At 42.0% G+C, this 19,330-nt stretch overlaps 1 protein-coding gene across 2 annotated transcripts; it reads left to right on the top strand.

Annotated features, from left to right (window-relative positions):
- The first annotated feature begins 63 nt into the window (after positions 1-63).
- KLHL22 (kelch like family member 22) lies at positions 64-16,514 on the top strand. Of its 2 annotated transcripts, none has more exons than XM_039560775.1 (7): positions 64-354; positions 8,005-8,257; positions 9,118-9,283; positions 10,462-11,180; positions 12,289-12,481; positions 13,149-13,382; positions 14,420-16,514. In XM_039560775.1, the coding sequence occupies exons 2-7, from the start codon at positions 8,031-8,033 to the stop codon at positions 14,795-14,797; spliced, it is 1,917 nt and encodes a 638-aa protein (XP_039416709.1). In that variant the 5' UTR covers positions 64-354; positions 8,005-8,030; the 3' UTR covers positions 14,798-16,514. The 2 variants fall into 2 exon arrangements, with proteins under 2 accessions (XP_039416709.1, XP_039416708.1); XM_039560774.1 differs by having other exon boundaries at positions 65-354; positions 7,988-8,257.
- The last annotated feature ends 2,816 nt before the right edge of the window (positions 16,515-19,330 follow it).

Below are 19,330 nucleotides of genomic sequence, written 5' to 3'. Positions count from 1 at the left end.
CCGCGCCGCCGCGTCCGGCGCGTGAGGGATTGCGGGAAATGAAGTCCCGGTGCGAGCCCGGCCAACTCTCGCACGATCCCGCCTGCTCGGCGTGAGGCTCACTGGGAAATGTAGTCCGGCCCAGGAGCGCTACTCGTCGGTGGCGGCCCGGGCGTGCCCTGTACCCGCCCCAACAGCCCCGGGTTCCCCCGCGGCGGTGACCGGCCCGGCACTCACCGGGCACGGCCGCGGTACCTGCCCGGGCGGTGCTGGGGCCGCCCACGCCGCCCGCCCCGGTTCCGGACGCCGCCGCCCCTCCCTCGCCCGGTGGGTTCCGGGTCGCACATGAAGGCGGAGGCGCCGCCGCCGCTCTCGGTAGGTGCTGCGGCGGGGGTGAGGGAATGCGGGCTCCGGCCGGGCCGCCCGGTGCTCCCCTGCCGGCACCAGCGCTACGGTTCCCCGGGGGGGTCGGGGGAGCCCCGGGTCCGCCCGTGGGAGCGTGTCCCAGTCCGACCCCTCAGGCCGAGGCCGTGTCCTGCTGCCCCCTGCTCGCCGCAGGGATGCCCGGGGAACACTGGGGGATAACGGGAGGGAGGTGCCGCGGCCAGAGCAGGTGCGGGGGCAGCCCCAGCCCCGGCGCCTGCCCGAAGTTGCTGAGGACGCCCGGCAGGTCGAGGCCGGCCCCGAGTACCTGTGCAGGGCTACCTGGGCTGCTGCGCCTGGGCTGCCGGCACGGGAGGGGGGGAGCAGGTGGGACCATAGCGGGTCTCAGGACCTGCAAAGGCAGCGTCAACCCGGCAACAGAAAGTAAAAGCATAACTGTGCTTGACCTGGCTTTCACCTCTTCGTCACAGTGTTGGTCTAGAGCCAGGCTGACTCTTTTAGTGGTGTGCAATTCCAGGTCACCTTCCCCTGCAGAGAAAACTGCTCATTCTGTGTTCCTGGAAAATGTCTAAGTTATGAGTTAGAACCCCACAGATGCCTGCCAGAACAAAATTAATGTAGTGAATAACGTGAAAAAATTCATGTTGATGAGAAACTGGAGCTGGAACGTGCTGGAAGAGGCCCTTGCTCTCTTCCAGGTCATTTAAGTGTTGTATTTGGCGTAGAAATAATTACTTCCTAATTTTTTTCTTCCTTGTTTTTTAGAATACTTAAAAAGTCATGATGTGATTTAAGCATTCAACAAATCAGGTTCAAGTCTTGGCAGCTACCTGAGTTTCTCAAAATTCTTTGAGCATATTTGCTAACTTATAAATTACACAAAAATTGCACAACAGAAAACATTACAATTCTATGAACATGGGTAAGTTGTAAATCTGTTACAGAAAAAACACGCAAATTAGAAAGCTCATACTCTTTAGGTTATACTGCTATTCACAGGAGGAAAATATTTTTAAATATCCATTTATTTAAATATTGATATATTTCATGGTGGTTTTGTCATATATATTTTAAAAGACGTGTTTTATTCTGGATATGACTTAGAAATAACTTGTAATAGCTTTGGGGGAGGGTGGGAAGCAAAACCCCCCCAGATGTTTGCTGAAAGAAATGAATGTCAACATTTGTGAGATGGCACAGTTTGCAAAAGCTGTTTCCCAAGCCACACCTTTTGGTTTCCTCCCACACTTCAAGTATACTACTAATGCTAGAAACTGAAAATGGCTCAGAAAGTCAATTCAGAGGGTGTTTCTGCATATTTCCATTAGTGACGTAAGGGAAGACTGTGTGTACAGACCAGGCAAAAGCACATCATCGTTTGAGTGTTCAAAAATAATGCTGAGATATTATATAATACTAGATATCCTCCTTTCTTTTTGTGGGGACCTCAGTCAGAAGGAGTTGTTTGGGTTGTTTCTTGTATTTGTAGAAGGTCCCTAAAATGGAGTATTTTAGAATATTTATTTTAGCACAGTTGCGAATGCTTAGAGGGATTCTGAAAGAAGAATTACTGTAAAAGCTTCTGCCTTCCCTTCACCCCTCTTCCCTTTTCCTTGATAAAGCATGAAACTGGCTTAAGTCTTGTCTACCCATAACATGAACTCAATTGTCTTCTATGTAGCAAGTGCCCATTACAAATTATCACATAGTTGGTGAATTATTCCAGTATTTGCACTCCAGTTAGAATGAACAATAGTTTTGCTTTTCATTTTACATTGTTTGTGGCATCACGTTTGTTTTCCCAACTATTTTGGCAGGCACCCAGCTGCCTCCCCTTTCTGCACACTCCCTGACTTAGTTGATCTGTTTGTTTGTGTGCCCTCTGCCCTGTTAAAATTCTGGTACATAGCCAGGTTCTGCCTGCTGGCATCTGCAACCCCCGAGACTCAGCATGACTGGCATTTTGCTCCGGTCCTGGATTTTGTCTTGTCCAGGGCCTCCGCCACGGAAGCCTGGTTTAAATCCTAATCCTTGTTACTCCCTAGGGAGAGATGAAGTTGTGGGAAGCCTTAGGGCACAGATTTTAAAATTCCTCCAATGCACTAAGACTTTTAAGGCCCTAATGTATTTGGATCACAACCAGCACACCACACTGGTTGTTCTGTGTCAGGGAAAAGCTATGATGATTATGGCCTGCAAGAAAGAGGACAGCAAGCTGTAAGAGTGGACCAAGAGGAACTGTATCATTTTCAACAGCAAAGCAAAGTCATGCTGGGTAAGAGTAACTGCATATACCAGAGCAGGTTGGAGACAAGCCTGGCTGCAAGGCAGCTTTGGAAGAAGAGACCCTGATGAGCAGCAAGTTGAATATGATTCCTTCAGTAGGGTCCAGGTTCATACTGGGCTATGTTAGCAAGAGCACAGCCAGTAGGTTATGTGAAATTATTATTTCCCACTCTATTCAGGACTCATAATCCCAAAAAATTGGAATACTGTGCCCAGTTTTGAGCTCTCTGAGGATTCGGTGGAGGAAGCATACAGGGCAGGAGCACTTACAAGAAGATACAAGCACATGCAAGGCAGGAACACTGGATTTGTTCAGTGCAGGGAAAAAAAGAATAAGGGCAGAGCCAGTTGACGTTTTTTAAGCTGCCTAATGGGCACAGGACAATGTAGAGCCAAACTCTCCTTTGTGGTACACAGTGCCAGGGATGAGAGGCAAGGGTCACAAATTGCAGGAAAAAAATTCAGACAGCTAAAGAAGAAGACAAATCTGGTGATTAAACAATCAGTTTTCTGACTACTGACAAGGATGGAGATTTTGCACTTTATTAGACAAGGCTCTCCACATCCTGACCTGGTTTTGAAGGTTTCCCTGCTTCAAGCACAGATTGGACTAGAGACCTCCCAAGTTTCTTTCCAGTCGAAATTATTCCACACTTCTAAGAAAGCATGGGACCCTCACCAAGCTCAAGCCACCTGTCCATATGGCAGCAAGCTAAACAGATTTGGATACCCGACACCAGCAAGCTCTAGTTTATTTTGGGCACAGCTGATGCACAAGAAAATATCACTATCTGCGTAAAACACCTCTTTGTAGTGATGTAACTGACAGCCACGAGCTCTTGGATACAAAAATGTCTGAGTTTCCATAGAAACTAACTTTGTTAATCCTTCCTGCATCCAGCCATTTCTCTACAGTAGAGAATCAAGGCTGTCAGCACAACTTTACGAAAAAACACCCCCAAACCCATACATGCACCACACATTAGGAGCATCTCTCTGACCTGGATGCTGGTCATACAAGGGGTGAATATTTGGCTAGGTGTGTATCGTACCACACAACACCAACAATAGACTTCAGCACTGTACATGATCTATACCATGTTAAAGCACAGCATCCCTCACCAGAAAATAAAGGCTGAGTTAGCTGTAATGACAGCACAGGAACACCATGTTGTGAACAATTGATCTCTGTTGAAAAATGCAGTTAGCACAGACACTGCATTCTCCTCTGCCACATCTATTTTGCCATGCCTTTAACTTTTCCCTTCCCCTCTGCTTGTAGTTGAGCTACTCCATTCCTAGACCTTGTGTTCTTAAGAGGATAAGGATTTTCAGTGAGCACAAGAGCAAACCAGCATACCATTTTGCCACTGATCAAACTACAGTCCATTCCCTAAATTCCTCCTGTCTCAGTGCCGACTTCCTCAGTCATAAGCCACATACCTGTATTGTGAAAGCAAGTATTCTGTTGTTGATCAGAGAGGGGATTTTGTTTTAAAAAATTACCACGACTCTTTTCATGGGTAGTTAATGAGTTCTTTCAGTTGAATAATCAGAAGCCTAAGACTTCTGCTTTTTTTCACGCCAGTAATCTGCAGGTGTTGTAGAAGTGGAATTTGAATACAAGACAATCACACAGCACATGAGACAATACTTTTATCGTTGGTACTGTTAAAGAAGCCCAGTGAACTCAAAGAATTCCTCATCTTTTCCACTTCATGTTTTCCACCTGCAGGGTTAGTTCTGTAGTACTTAGCCACTGAAGCCCACTGCTAACAGCTGACCAGTACTGATAAACTTGCTCAAGAAGAGAAGGGAAAGAAAACATAGTACTCAAATTTCTAAGAACTTGTCTCAGTCACAGAGCTGTTTTCACAGTAACAGAACTAAGAAAGCAGAGGCCTCAGGAACATCCTACAAGCAAGAAGCTGACAGTAGAGAAGCTCAGGATAGAGGGAACAAACCTGTTCTCTCTCTCCATCTAGGACTGTCCTGCATACACTACGCTTAGGCAACTCTGGGTTGATTGTTTTTTTTTTAATAAAGAATTAACAGAAAAGATTTTTAGACGGCAACAAAGGCACAAAGCACACAGGTCAGTTAGACTGCACAGTTTGAGAAGCAGGGTGCTGTGCTAATAGCAATATCCCTTCTCAGCGATTTTGTAATCAGCATTTAGAACAAAACCCAAAGAAATACACAGAATGATCAATCAGCTTACCAAACACACTGTATTTAGTCCAGAAAACTCAAATGCCAAATCCATCCCACTTTTCTTTCAGAGGAGCCCACAACACAGCCCCACTGACCCTGCCTCAGCAGCCACTCTTTGGACCTTCCTGCCCACCCGACCCCAGCTGCTCCTGGTGCAGCTGTCACAAAGCTGAGCACACTCAGCTGACCACATCCCCCACAGCCACTCGGTGGTCCTCTACCCTTCTTGGGCTTATACCTCTTTTCTATCACCTCCTAAAACTACCTAGGCAGGAGTTAAGAGGCTTTTCTTGGCTTTTGGCTCAAGGAAGACTTAACCACGTAAGTCAGTTAGACTTTATAGACTAATACCACAAATGTTCACCTTTAATTTTATAGGCTGGGAGCCATTCATTAGAATGATGTACATGCATGAGTGACCACCCTGAGGGACACTCCAGCTCACCAGTGACAGCTGAGGTACAACCCAGGGGCAGAAGTTGAGAACAAGAGGTCAGGACTGCTGGAATTCAGAAAGCAGAGCATAGCAAAGTATCTGTAGGTTCAGCTGTTAACTAGCCAAAAATCAGCTGTGGTTCACAGATGGTTCAGCTGCACTCCCAGCATCTCTTTTTGACCACACTGGGTGGTCATAGAAGAGCTGGTTTGTTAAGATCCTGATAATAGTTGTGGCATAATTCAAGTCTATTTCTACTCTAACTGTGAGATAAACTCCCTGCAGATCTCCAAGAGCCCCCACTTGTCACTGAGAGCTGTTCAGATACTAATGCTTATACTGGCTACAGAATCACTGAATGATTTATCCTTTTAATTTATTTTTATTTACTCTCTTTCATAATACCCTTTAATCTTCCTGGTTCCAGTTACCACATTTGTAAGATCAGATCCCTTCTTTACCTACTGAAAGCTTCATCCCCTTTCTGTTACTTTTTAAGATTACTTGGATAGAGAATGTATTCTGAACAGTAACTATCTACAGTCACATTAATTTAAATTAAATGAATAAAGGCTTGCATGATTATATGGGTTTTCCACTCTACCCTGCATGTATCTCTCTCTCTGTAACCTGCTTCTCCTACAATACATTTCTTTGCTAACACTTGTTACAGGGCTTCAGTTACCTGTGTAGTTTTATTATCTCTCACTTATCTCGCCTTGGCCTGTCTTCCACCAATGACTGCACTATGTGATACACTATAAGATTGTATCAAGGGTCATGTTGTTTCCCTTACTCATGAAATGTCTTTGGATTCAGAAAATAGTTAATTTGTTGCTCTTACTTCTGCTTTTTGATACAGTGATTTTACTTCCATAGAGACTTCCTTTGATACAGCTCTCTGAGGAAAAGATGTAACCTGTTTGGAGCTTTAACCACATTAAACCACATTAACAGAGTTAATCACTTCCTCATTTGGACCATATGTCACCCGACTTCAGTTTTGCTGCATTTATTTCCTTTTAGTGAAGTGGGAAAATTGTGATCAACATCATGTAACACTCACTGTTTCATTTGCCTTTCTTACTATATTATTTCCCTTGCCTCAATCCATCTCTCTTTGTATACCCCAGGAGCAAATGCAATGATACAGTAATGTTTTGTCTGCTTTCATTTGATTTCTAGGAAAAGCATCAACCTTTCATGAAAAATAACCCATTACTCATCTCTTCAGCTGATGATGGATAGTTTTCCCTCTATAATCGACCTGAGTGCTCCCCAGAAGGCTGTCTTGTCAGAGCTCCTCTTCTGAGCTGCTGTCTTGGTTTTGCTGGCAAAGAGCAGACAAACATCAATACACTTTCTCAGGGCTTTTTCCATCCCATTCACCATGCAACACCACCTTCCTTTTGTTTTGGACAGTGTAGGCTAACTTCCTCAGGCAGAACAATAAACATTTTCATATTTCTTGGTGTCATGTGGGTAGCTCCATCCTCGCTGCCCATACACAGAATACCTGCAGTACTCGGAGAGATTTCCAGTGCTGCACTCACTGTCTATGGCTGGCACAATTAAACAATGGTTCCATTTCTTCACTGTTTGTTTGGATTTGCTGAGTTTGTTCTCCTTTTGCTTCCCTTACTGCTGCTAACCCCTTGTGACTACCCCTTGTGCCACTAAGCTATTTCCCAGGCCACAGAAGAGAGGATCTTATGAATGTGTTAGCAGCCATATCGGCTCACTTACTTCCTTTTGCTAATGTGGGCTGTTTTTTTAATGCACTCTGGCAACTGGATAGAGTCTATAAGCTCTGACTGCTACAACTTCTGGCATTCTTCAAAGACAATGGAAAGGGTAAATTACAGGATGGTAGAAGAGGACTCATGAGATTTTGATTGCTTAACCATAGACATAAAACACAATCACTTCCCGATAGCTTTTTACAGGTGTTTCCCAAAGTGACATAGGGGACCTTCCCAGTGTGTCAGTGGCAGCCCTAGAAAAAGGTACAGGATAGCCTTGGACAGTGCCCATTCTGGAGGAAATACCTTCTCTCTGCAGGGAATCACAGGGAAGTGGAAAGTAGTTCTGCATGCTAGCTTGAAGTTGCCACAATAAAGAAACTCACTTTGAAACCTGCAGTTTCATACAGTATTTTGCACAATTACAGTTGGAAATGTGCTCAGCTACAGAAAACGGAAAAAGCAAAAACAGGGAGAGAGGAGAGCTTTCTGAGTCTGTGGTAAAATATTAAGGGAAAGATGGAAGGTGCACTTTACATTGCAGAAAGTTACCTGAGAATATTAGGCAATTTGGAATTTGGCAAAAAACTGGTCTGTTTTTTGTTGCAGATGATGCAGAAATGCAAAAGAAACAAGGGGTTTTGGTAATGGGTAGGGAAGTGAAACTCTTGCCAAGAATAAAAAAATACCCATGTGACACGTACTCTGATACTGGTCTGAAAACCCAGGAGTCAGAATAGCTGGTTTCGGAAAACCTTATTCTGCCACTTTGGTGTGCTGATGTCCATCTGTCTGTTTTCAGTATCATAACTTGGAATAATTTGTTCAGTATAAAACTGTCTCTGCATTGACTGAAGAGTTGCTTTATTTTCTGTGACAGGCAGGGGTCAGAGGACCATTTGTAAAGCAAAAGGCACAAACCTTTGCTGATTCTGTTGTCTCACAGATTTCATTCTGCTACAGCTGGTGGCTGAGCATTTCTGCCTGGGATGGCGGAGGATCAGGAGCTGACTCAGCCACACAAAGCTCAACTGGAGCCCTCCCTCCAGCAGCGCACCAGCAACACTTACCGCAGTGCAGAGCACTCCCAGGCCCTGCTCAGTGGCCTGGTGTCTCTCCGGGACAGCAGCATCCTCTTCGATGTAGTTCTGGTAGTGGAAGACAAACCCATCGAGGCTCATCGCATCCTTCTGGCTGCGTCCTGTGACTACTTCAGGTACACTTCAGTAACAAGCATGTGTCTGACTGTTACTCAAAACTGTGACATCCAAATCTTCTGTCTGGGCATACTCCTCCTGAATCTAAAATCAGACCCATAAGATGGAGCTGAGTATGTTTCAAAATACTAACTATGGCTTTATTCATCTCTCTGTTATTTCTCTACAGAGATAAAGCTCTTGTTGCTGCACTCTGAGCTTACCTCCACTAAATTCACTGTGGTACTTGGAGGTTTATAAAGACGAGAGACTATCTGAACTGGTGTCTTCTGCTTTAGTGCACTTTAAGTGGCTTTTAACATATCCTTAGCATTGTAAGACTTTGCCTGTTGTGGTGATCATTTCATAATATACAAAAAGTCACTGGAGGTGGGTCACTGTTAGGTGCCTGTAGGGCGACTCGCTGTCCATTAAACCAGGCATTCCCCAGTCAGTTTGATTAGCAGTTTGTTTACATAGAGCAAACAGCCAAGTCAATCCAGACAAACTTCTAACTGAAGGAAGAACTGCCCTATTCCAACAGTCCCAAGTTCCTCTGTGTTTCCTCTTCCCCCACACCCAGAGTATCTGCCTTTGACCATTGACCATCCATATATACTGGGTCTGTATTTAAGTACTTCACCTGTAAACTGTACCATCTAGGTTGCCCCTACTGATTTCCTGCACAGTGAAAAGTTACTTTCTTAGGTCCTAAAGGCCTGTACTCTTAACTTAGAGAAGAGGTAATCACATAAAAATGTCTAGCTAGGTTTTTATCTTTCTGAATATTTTTTATGTTCTTAGGACAGCATAAGATGAGCAAACTGAAAATAGCTTCAATGCAAATCTACCATAGCATGTGCCATTGTCTGTTTTGCAGAGGAATGTTTGCAGGAGGATTGAGAGAGATGGAACAAGAAGAAGTTCATATTCATGGCATCTCCTACAATGCAATGTGTAAAATCCTGAACTTCATTTACACTTCTGAGCTTGAACTCAGTGTGAACAGTGTACAGGAAACCTTAGCTGCAGCCTGTCAACTTCAGGTGAGGTACTGGGAGATGTGACAAAAAAGAAACAAGAAGCAAAAGCAATGATGAAAGAAACAGAAAATATGGATTACTGGTTAGAGGGAGGGTTAAGAGGTGAGCAGGAGCATGGGTATGATATTAAGGATTTCTGGGATGCTGTATCCACTGGAACTAACTGTGGAAGGGTAGGAACAATGAATGGATACTTGTACATCTCATTTGTGCCAGTGGTTTCATTACTTAAAAACATTAACCATTTCATCTAGAGGAGTATTTTATATAGCATTCACGTTCACTGATCTGCTTATGAAAGCTTCCCTGAAACAGAATATCTCTGGCCTATGGTGAAGAGCAGGGTTTGCTGCTCAGAAATTGTTGTGCTGCTCAAGGTCTTCCCCAAGTGAGTCCACAGGCACATGACCTCTCCTGACCCCGTCACTACAGGAAATCCTGCCACTATGGTTTGCACTAAGTGCAGGGTTCATGTGCTTTTAAGACAAGTTTTTTTTCTCTAATTTCCCCTGCAGCTAACTGCTGCACAAGGCTTTGGTACTTTGGTACTAAATCTTAAACTTTATGAGTTTTGGTTGGTTTTTGCACACTTAGCACTGCTTTGTTAGCAGAGGGGCTCCTGGACAGCAGCTAGTTCTTTGTTTGCCAGTAGTTCCTCCTGCCATATAAGACTTCAAATTGTATTCAGAAGACAATACTAAATATTAATTTTCTTTTCCAATGGCTTCCTGTGCTCTTGAGTGATATATTTGTTACAGATACAATCTTTGATATAGAATGTCTGTAGTGCTCTGAAAGAGCAAACACAGAGTGACTGTCATCACCATGTCCTCCGTGCCTTCTGTTTTCCTGACTGCTCCCAGGCAGACTGCAGAGCAGACAGCCTGGCTGCCCAGTGTCCCATGTGTCTTGGAAGACACATTGCTGCTGCACCTGAAGCCAAACTCAGTCTTGTAGTGCAGTGTGGTTAGAAGAGCTGTATTATATTCATCTATATACCCACGCTGAGTTCTTTTTCTCTGGAGAAAGGTGAATAGGACACAAGTGACTGTGGTGATCAGACTGTGAGGAGAGCGGCCATTTTGTGGACAGTTTCCTTACCATCATCCCAGGCTTCAGTCCCCTGTCTCTCAAGTGTGGGGCACATGGTATCTGAAATGAAAAATATCTCTCTCTTGCAGATTCCAGAAGTCATTAAGTTCTGTTGTGATTTCCTCATGTCCTGGGTAGATGAAGAGAACATCCTTGACGTGTACAGACTAGCTGACCACTATGACTTGAGGCATTTGAGTGAGCAGCTGGACTCCTACATTTTGAAGAACTTTACAGCTTTCTCAAGGACACAAGTGTACCGACAGCTACCCCTGCAGAAGGTCTACTCCCTTCTCAGCAGCAACCGTTTGGAGGTTAACTATGAGTTTGAAGTTTATGACGGAGCACTTTTTTATCATTATTCTCCAGAGGAACTGGAGACAGATCAGGTCTCCCTGATGGAGCCCCTTAAGCTACTTGAGACAGTCCGTTTTCCTCTGATGGAACCCCAGATCCTGCAAAGGCTTCATGACAAATTAAGTCCATGTCCTTTAAAAGATACAGTTGCAGATGCATTAATGTACCACAAGAATGAATGTCTTCAGCCAATGCTTCAGAGCTCCCAGACACAGCTGAGATCAGAGTTCCAGTGTGTAGTGGGATTTGGAGGGATGCATTCTACTCCATCCATTGTTCTCAGTGATCAAGCGAAGTATCTGAACCCCTTGTTGGGGGAGTGGAGGCACTTTACAGCTGCACTAGCCCCCAGAATGTCCAACCAAGGGATTGCTGTTCTCAATAATTTTGTATATTTAATTGGTGGAGACAACAATGTAAGTGGTTTTCGAGCAGAGTCAAGGTGTTGGAGGTAAGATAAGGATAATCCTATTAATTTTATTGCCACCTAGTTGCCCATTCTGAGTCAGTAAACCAGTAGACAGTCAGTACACTTGCCAGCCAAAAGATTAGGAACTGAGCAGGAGCCTCACTGAAAGAAAACACAAGAATGAGCTTCATAGTAACAGGAAGCTCCCAGCAGTGCTTATGAGACAAAACCAAGACTGACAGTGTAGAAACAGCTACTCATTCAAGAGTATTACTCGTGCTACTTTCTGCCTTGTTGGAGGAGGGAAGTATTAAAAGTGTGGAAGCAGTAATGAGCCTGGAACTCTAGGTTGTCTAGATGTTCTCTAACTAGCATTTTCTGGAAGCCTTTTATGTATAGTTTTTGTCCCAATACAAGAGGATTTTAAATAAAATGCTATTACCATTAGGTTTTCAAAAATGTATGCATGATAGCAGCGTTCCAGAGTCCTTTTATATTACTGTGTGACAGGGAAAAGAGCAGTAAGAAGGATCAGGTTTAGACTTTCATGCCCATTACATTGCAAAAACAGATATAAACCCTTTTGCCTTTATATTGTGCTCATTTTTACAAGTCTTAGCTGAGTTGCTCTTATTTTCTAGCATGCATGGTTTCAATTCTCAACCAGTTTTCTCTGTAACTAAAATTTCCAGATGAGAGAGATAGTTTGATATGAAAGTGAATAATGAGATTCACTTTGAGCAGTAGATATTTGGGGGAAAGAATCAAAGAACCCACCACATATTTATGCTCTTCTTGTGTTCTTGAAGATCCAGATTCAGTCTTTGTGCTATTTTTAGAATGTGCTACCTTGTAGAATGGCTTTGAGCAAACAGAGATTGTGCTGTAACCTGACAGCAGTGTGCAAGATAATGGAAAACCTAAGCTTTTATAGCATGATTATGTCAGCTAAAATAGATCTTCTATAAATAGAATAAAACAACTTTGCTAATAATAAAATGCTGACAAGGCCAAATTTCGCATCATTTACAGATGAGCTCAATTTCAGCTAAAGACAGTGCAGTAACCCACATCCGTGGAGCTGTCTGGTATTCCAGCAGTGGTTCTGTGGCTGTAAGAATAACTTTCTTTGATCCCATTCTTTTACAAGGTATGACCCACGACACAACAGATGGTTCCAGATCCAGTCCCTGCAGCAAGAGCATGCTGACCTCAGTGTTTGTGTCGTGGACAACTATATTTATGCCGTCGCAGGCCGAGATTACCATGAAGACCTGAGGGAAGTGGAGAGGTATGACCCTAAAACGAACACTTGGGAATATGTGACACCTCTGAAGAAGGAGGTAAGGAGTGCATTAGCCACACACACTACCACAGTTCCCCAATTCCTGATTTAATCTTGTTAGTTGTTTTTCTCAGGTGTAACTTTAAATTTGCTAATATTCAGATGGAAAACAGTAAACTCTGTATATAGAATAAATGAATAACAATAAAATAAAATAATATATATAAATTACATTTTGCAGTTAAATGCTTATTTTTCCTGTTTCTTGTTGGTTTTGCCTGCACCTTTATTGTGTTAATCCTTTAAACTATTAACAAAACAAATAATAAATGTGTGTCAGTGCTGAAAATATAAAAAGCCTGAATTGAGTGCTAGTGAGTAGAATAACTTGCATTCCTGATAACACTGCTTGTATAAGAAAAATCACCAATAAAAAGGCTTCCAAGTAGATTAGGGAGTTAAGTATAGTATGAATGATCTTCTAACCAAGGAACAATAAAGACAGAGAACACTGCAGTTCTGGAAGTTTTAGAAATTCTAGTGTGTTTCATTCAGAAATTCACAATTATAATATCTTAGAATGGTCCGTAAGAAAATCCTTTCAGATTTTGATCTCTGCATAATTCATGAAGAATATCACTCCCTTCATGTCTATTCCCTGCTTCAAAACTGGGAGAAATACATCAATCCAGAGCTCTTGCTTTCCCCTTTGTGTGGTGATGCAGGTGTACGCTCATGCGGGAGCAGCGCTGGATGGGAAGATGTACATCACCTGTGGGAGGAGAGGAGAAGACTATTTGAAGGAACTACAGTGTTATGACCCAAGGACTGACCGCTGGGACATTCTAGCAGATGGCCCAGTGAGACGGGCGTGGCACGGGATGGCTGCACTGCTGGGAAAGCTCTACGTCATCGGGGGAAGCAACAATGATTCGGGCTACAGGAGGGATGTTCACCAGGTGAGACCATGTCACACCTGTCTTTTCTTGGTTTCTTATGGCTGCTGGCACTTAGATGTAATGTCTTTCTCCTACTAAGTATGCAAGTGAAACTGCTCAGCAATGGCTGCTGCACCAGCTCTCCCTCACTCACCTGCAGAACTTGCAATGATTTATTTACTGTTGTCTGTCTTCAACACTTTGTCTCACCCACAAAGCATTAAAGCTCTAGCACTTGGAATTCTTATCAATTTGAAAACATCTTTGATGGATAACTTCATTGGCATGCACATGCCCAATAAGTAGCACATCAGTTAAATTTATTTTATGCTGTCTTCTCACATGCATTTTTTCTAAGTGGAGAATTTTTGAATTACCAACGTGTAATTGCAGGGCAGAGCTGTTAAGGATATGTTGGAGGGCAGTTGTTTAATGCAATTTAAATGTACAGTATCTGATGGTAAGAGATGTCCAGAGGGAATTCTCTTGAACAGTATTCCAGCTTCTAGAACTGCTAGAGACTTAAAAAGAAGGCACAAAAAGTAACTTTTGATAGAGCCAGTGGAGATGGCAGAACTAAATCTAGCTGAAGAGCATATCTGAATGATAAGAAGGTGCCTACAAATGAAAGCAGTTAGCCAAGTAGGTACCCAATGTAATCTAAAACTCTCCAACACATGGCACAGAGGCAGCTTAGCAGATTTGTCATATTTGTATGTTCCAGCATTTTCTCTCTAATGCAAACAGGTGCATTATGTCTGGGCTTATATTAGTACGTGTTCCCCTCTCTTTCACTTTTGTGTACATTTTTGGAATGACATACAGCTGTTACTCCAGCAGCAGGGTCAGTATTTGTGATTTCAAAGCTATGTGGCAACTATGCACGACTTTCTGCTGAGCACTGTACTTCTATTACACACTCATATGCTCTCTCCATGATCAACACACTGTCAAAAGACTGATGATATTCCTTCCTAAATAGTTTACCTTATGGCCAGGCTCTGTCACTAGGATACAAGTTCAGTTTTGGCTTTTCTCTTTTCTTTTCTGTTTTTCAGGTTGCCTGCTATAAGCCAAGCACTGATCAGTGGACAAATGTATGTCCACTTCCTGCAGGACATGGAGAGCCAGGCATCGCGGTCTTAGACAACAGGATTTATGTCTTGGGAGGCAGATCCCACAACAGAGGAATCCGCATGGACTACGTCCACATTTATGATGCAGAGAGAGACTGTTGGGAGGAAGGACCCCAGCTGGAGGATGATATTTCTGGGATGGCTGCCTGTGTCCTCACGTTGCCCAGGGCTATTTTAATGGAAACAGAGAAGTGGCTCTCAGAATGGCACGCAGACCGAATGAAGCATCATCTTGACTTTCCATCAGAAGTTATGAGCGTATCAGACTGGGAGGAATTTGACAACTCAAGTGAAGATTAGAAAACTTTAATATTTTTTCTTTTTTTTTGCCAGTGGATGAGGAAATTAAGGCTTGTGGAAAGTACTTGAGAGATTTTATATGTCTTTCTTATACACATAGAAGTATTTAAAGGTTTTAAAAGTACGTGTTCCGCACAAAATGCCATTCACAGTCAATACCTACCCATCTGCAAGTGTTCTGCACAAAATGCACTTACAGTCAGTACCTGTGCACCTGCAAGAAAGCAGCGTTTTTAAAGTAACCACACAACTGCCATTTCCCCCCAGTTGTATAGAGGTTCTTTTTACTTTGAAGGAGGCTTTTCTCAGCCTTCAGCATGGACAGAAAAAAAAGCACAGAAGGCTCAGCTTGACTAGCTTCTTTCCGTCCAGCTTTTAGCTTGAAATAGCTTCTTGAGGTTTCTTTTTTCCTTTTCTTTCGGGTAATAAAACTTCCTAGCCCGCTTAATACAGGAAGGTAACACCTAGTGTCACCCTCCTGTGCCAGGTGTCAGACAGCTGGATTAGTTTGTCAGCAAGATTGAACATACAGAAACAGGAACAGTAGCAAGAAAGTCTGAACCTTCATCTCATCTAGGCATGCAGCCATCCCTGTAATTGGGTGTCTGTGAACTGACACCCACTCCCGAACTTCTATACTGCAAGTTCTGTCAACACAGTGGAAAGAAGATTTCTAGAAAAAACTCCGTACAGAATATGGCAATCTCGTCATTCCACTGTCAGACACATTTGTTCTGAACCATAAATTAATAAATTCTTGTCAGACCTTTTTAAACTGCTGTCTCCATTTTATTAACAGTGATGTGGCGGCTGAAAGTTTCATTATATCCTACAGCAGTACTGGCAAAGTTACACCAGCCTGGGAGATGGGCAGCTTTTTTATTCTGTTATTATATGCTTTAGAAGAGGATAAAGAGAACAGAGATTGGTTTTCCACAGCAAAAGAAAAAAATAATGAGATAACGAGAAGTATCGAAGATTACACTGGTCTGAGACACTGCAGTAGCTGAACTAATGCCAGGAACTACAGCTGAGAAAGATAAGGCATAGTAAATCCTTCCTTCATGGGGCCTTAAAATAATTGGTTCCTGACTACCATCTTGCTTAACATTAGGTTAGAAGCTGATTTAAAGTGGGATACTGAACAGTATGAGATCCTTCCTCTTGGAAGGGTGGAGTAATCAGTGCCCCCAGAAAATCTTGACAAACCACCAAAAGCTTTTAAATCTTATAGCAATAATGGAGTTGCAGAAAGGCAAAACCAGTGACAATCAGAATGACATGGGACTAGTCAAGTGTCATCACATCATGACAAATAGTGTACATGAATGTGCTACTTCAGAGAAATGGAGTAACTTCCTAGATATTCCCCCTACTTGGGGATACATTGTTTATGGAAGCAAAGATCATTTTAAAACAGACCTAGATTACTCTGTTTTAGTAGACTGGGCTTCTGGAAAAAGATTCAAAAGTATTTGCACATTTCTTTAAATAAGTTCAATAACATTTCTTGGTGAGAGGGGCATTTGTTGGACTTTACTCTCTAGCACTGTCAGTTTTCACCTTCATCTCTGAACCTCTGCCAGCTGACAAATAAAACAGAAGACCTGGTAACTGCAGGAAACACTGATTATGAGCTTTTGCAGAAAATATTTTTTTGATAATGAACTCTGAACCGCACACAGAGTCTGAAAATAAAGTCTTTATTACACTGCAATATTAGAGACTGATAAATATTCCTTTTTTGCCTACAGAGTTACTTTTAATGTGTAGGAATTAAATGCAGCCTTCAGATATAAGGACATACCTCTCTGACCTGAGTATCACTAGAACCACTCCTTCCAGACTGCAGGTGGCAATTTGTTTCATCTGCAAACAAGTGATTAAAGACCCAGCTGTTTCTAACTAACAGATCTCTAACTCACTGCAGTGCATTTTCCATTTTAACTAGCACCTCTAGACAGACCAGTGATGCCCTATGTTATACAACGATATAGGGTTATTTATGTTACTTAGATGAAATATTACTTAGCCTCTTTAACAATGAAAAAAGTCTTTGTCTAGCTCCTTTTCCTATGTGTACCACTAGAGGGTATTACTCACTGTTACAAATAACCAACCTGAGAGGCTATTTCTTAGATTACATAAGAGAATAGAAGACATTAATGAGTAATCAATAAGCCAAAGAAACATCTTGAGAAAACTTTTGGGGATTTTTTTACAGCTTCTACCCTGTCACTCCTGTGTTTGAATACTGATTTTTAGAGAGCTCATCCATTATTCCATTTATCAACATATGCAACTTTGTGATTGCATTATTCACTAAATGTTGCAGTTGGATGCTGTGCAAAGCAAATGAATATAAGGCTCAGAATGTGGTTTCAAAGAAATTACTTAAAGGAGATGATCATCTACCTTAGCACTACACTATTTTTTTTCTCTTTTTTTACTTACTGGTAAAATAACCCTAAGTTACATGAACTAAACCTAAGGGCGGGTAATATTTGATAAAAATAAAACTTCTGTTACTTTTGGCCCCAAAATTTCTTTACATCTGAGCATAAGGTGACTGTTGAAAATTACAGTATGCACTATCTTACTTGCATGTATTTCATTCAGGTAAAAAACCATGGAGTTTAGCTCAAACCATCCTAATAATTTTTTTAGCAGTAGCTCATTTTAGGCCAGCATGTCCTTTTTTCAAACTGACACATAGGCTAAACAATAATAAAATTGCTTTGCTTTAAAAATGTCAATTTTCTCTTACTCAGCAGACATAAAGCACATGTTGTTTACTACAATTACCTATATAAACAAATTGCAGGAAAGATTACAGGTTGATATACAGAGCTGTAATCATTATTAATTGGTTTTCCTATCAAGAACGATGCTTCAGGAACTGAACTTACACAAGCCCACTTAAGCTTTCTGTTACCTCATGAAAAACATGCACTCATGGGGATTTTCAACTGATTCTGTATTTTTTATTTATAAATTCTCTGATGTCCTAAATATGTCAGTCTTGTACCTGACAGTAAAAGGCTTTTTGTTTTTTACAGTAAGCCCTCTGAGACAGTATTACATGACATTGTGGACAGATGGACAATGAACTAAGAAAGCTTTAAGTTATTTCTGGTCTGTGAGAGAACAATCAAACAGCTCTTCCAGAACTGAGTGATCAAAATACCAACAGTTAAACTGCTGATACATTAGGAAGTCCAGAAGAATAGTAATTAGGTTTCTTGATGATCTATTTTCCTATTTCCTGCCAGCATAGAGGTAAAGCTGTACAGGCATATTTGCCAGATTTGTAATTAGTAGACTGAAGTATTTCAGGCTTCCACATTTGCAGAAGTGATTGTGATTGCTTCAGTTTTGTTTCAAAACTGCTTTCACTACTGTATTTCTTCTCCAGCTGTCTACTTCCAAATCCAACATATCCTTTCTCATTTTCCTCACAGTTTAAATTAGGGTCATTAATTTTGCATTGGAAGCATACCCAGTACTCGATTTGAAGCAAAATATGGATTCTTATTCTGTACCCTTGACAGAAATTTTTCTCCTTACGTAGGGATCAGCCACATGTACAATTTATTTGGCATTCAGCCCAACTGATGGGATCAGAAGCTTCTGGTGAAAGGAAGAAGGAGCAGCTGGGCACAGGGAAAGAGGTACAGGGCCTTCTCAAGGGAATATTCTGAGTTTTTATTTCATTGGCAGCTGTTGCACTTTTGAGCTCCCCACCTCCTCCACTGCATTACAACTACCTGGCCATGCTCTGAGAGTGTAAGCTGCCAACAGGTAAAGTCAAAGAGCATAAAGGTATTGATATGTAATGAAAAGGTAAAGTGGTACCAGACATTCACCCATTCTTCCTAAACCAAATACATTTGTAGGGATGTAATACACCTGAGATGACTGTCTGTAGTCTAGAAGTTGAAGCCCAGTCTTATCAGAAAACATTAATGATCTTGAACAAGTCACCTTTTTCTCATATGGAAGTAGAATGTGGGATCTTTTACCTAAAACATCTGGTTTAGTTTAACCACAGTTACTAAAACTGAGGAGGGAATTACTTGAAGGATGCACTTAACCTGCATACGTACAAGTTCAGAACATCTAATCTGGCAGTTCCTTCCAAACTGAAAACCTCTCCATGCCTTAGAATCCTCTCTGGGTGGGAAGGTGGGTGTGCTGGTTCTCCAGCAGCAGTCCAGCCCCATGCAGTACTGCACAAAAACTGGTTTATAATTAATACTATTTATTTCTGACATGTTCCAACTATCTTGAGATTCTATCATTATCCATACAAAATGGAAGCAAAATCACTCTGTATATTTGATTTTTATTTTAACAAAATTTGTAATTCAATCAAATGAAGGAACAGGAATTTTTATTTCCTTTTTATATACTATGTGTTACTAAATCTGCTGCTAACTTACAGCTTTTGTAATTATTTTTAAACATTATTTAGCATATTATTGCAAGTGCCATCTTTTAATCTGTATTTTGGCCATAGTCAAACAGAAAACA

This window comes from Corvus cornix, chromosome 15, assembly GCF_000738735.6.
Source record: "Corvus cornix cornix isolate S_Up_H32 chromosome 15, ASM73873v5, whole genome shotgun sequence".
NCBI classification, from domain to species: Eukaryota; Metazoa; Chordata; class Aves; order Passeriformes; family Corvidae; genus Corvus; species Corvus cornix.
Note: the sequence above shows the minus strand (reverse complement) of the source record. Positions and strands in the feature narration are given on the sequence as shown.

What these genes read in the sequence shown, in the direction of transcription:
- KLHL22 (XM_039560775.1), top strand. Translation starts at nt 8,031, where the DNA reads ATGGCGGAGGATCAGGAGCTGACTCAGCCACACAAAGCTCAACTGGAG. An exon ending in GCGTCCTGTGACTACTTCAG is followed by an intron (nt 8,258 to 9,117) that starts GTACACTTCAGT and finishes TCTGTTTTGCAG; the next exon opens with AGGAATGTTTGCAGGAGGAT. An exon ending in CTGCAGCCTGTCAACTTCAG is followed by an intron (nt 9,284 to 10,461) that starts GTGAGGTACTGG and finishes TCTCTCTTGCAG; the next exon opens with ATTCCAGAAGTCATTAAGTT.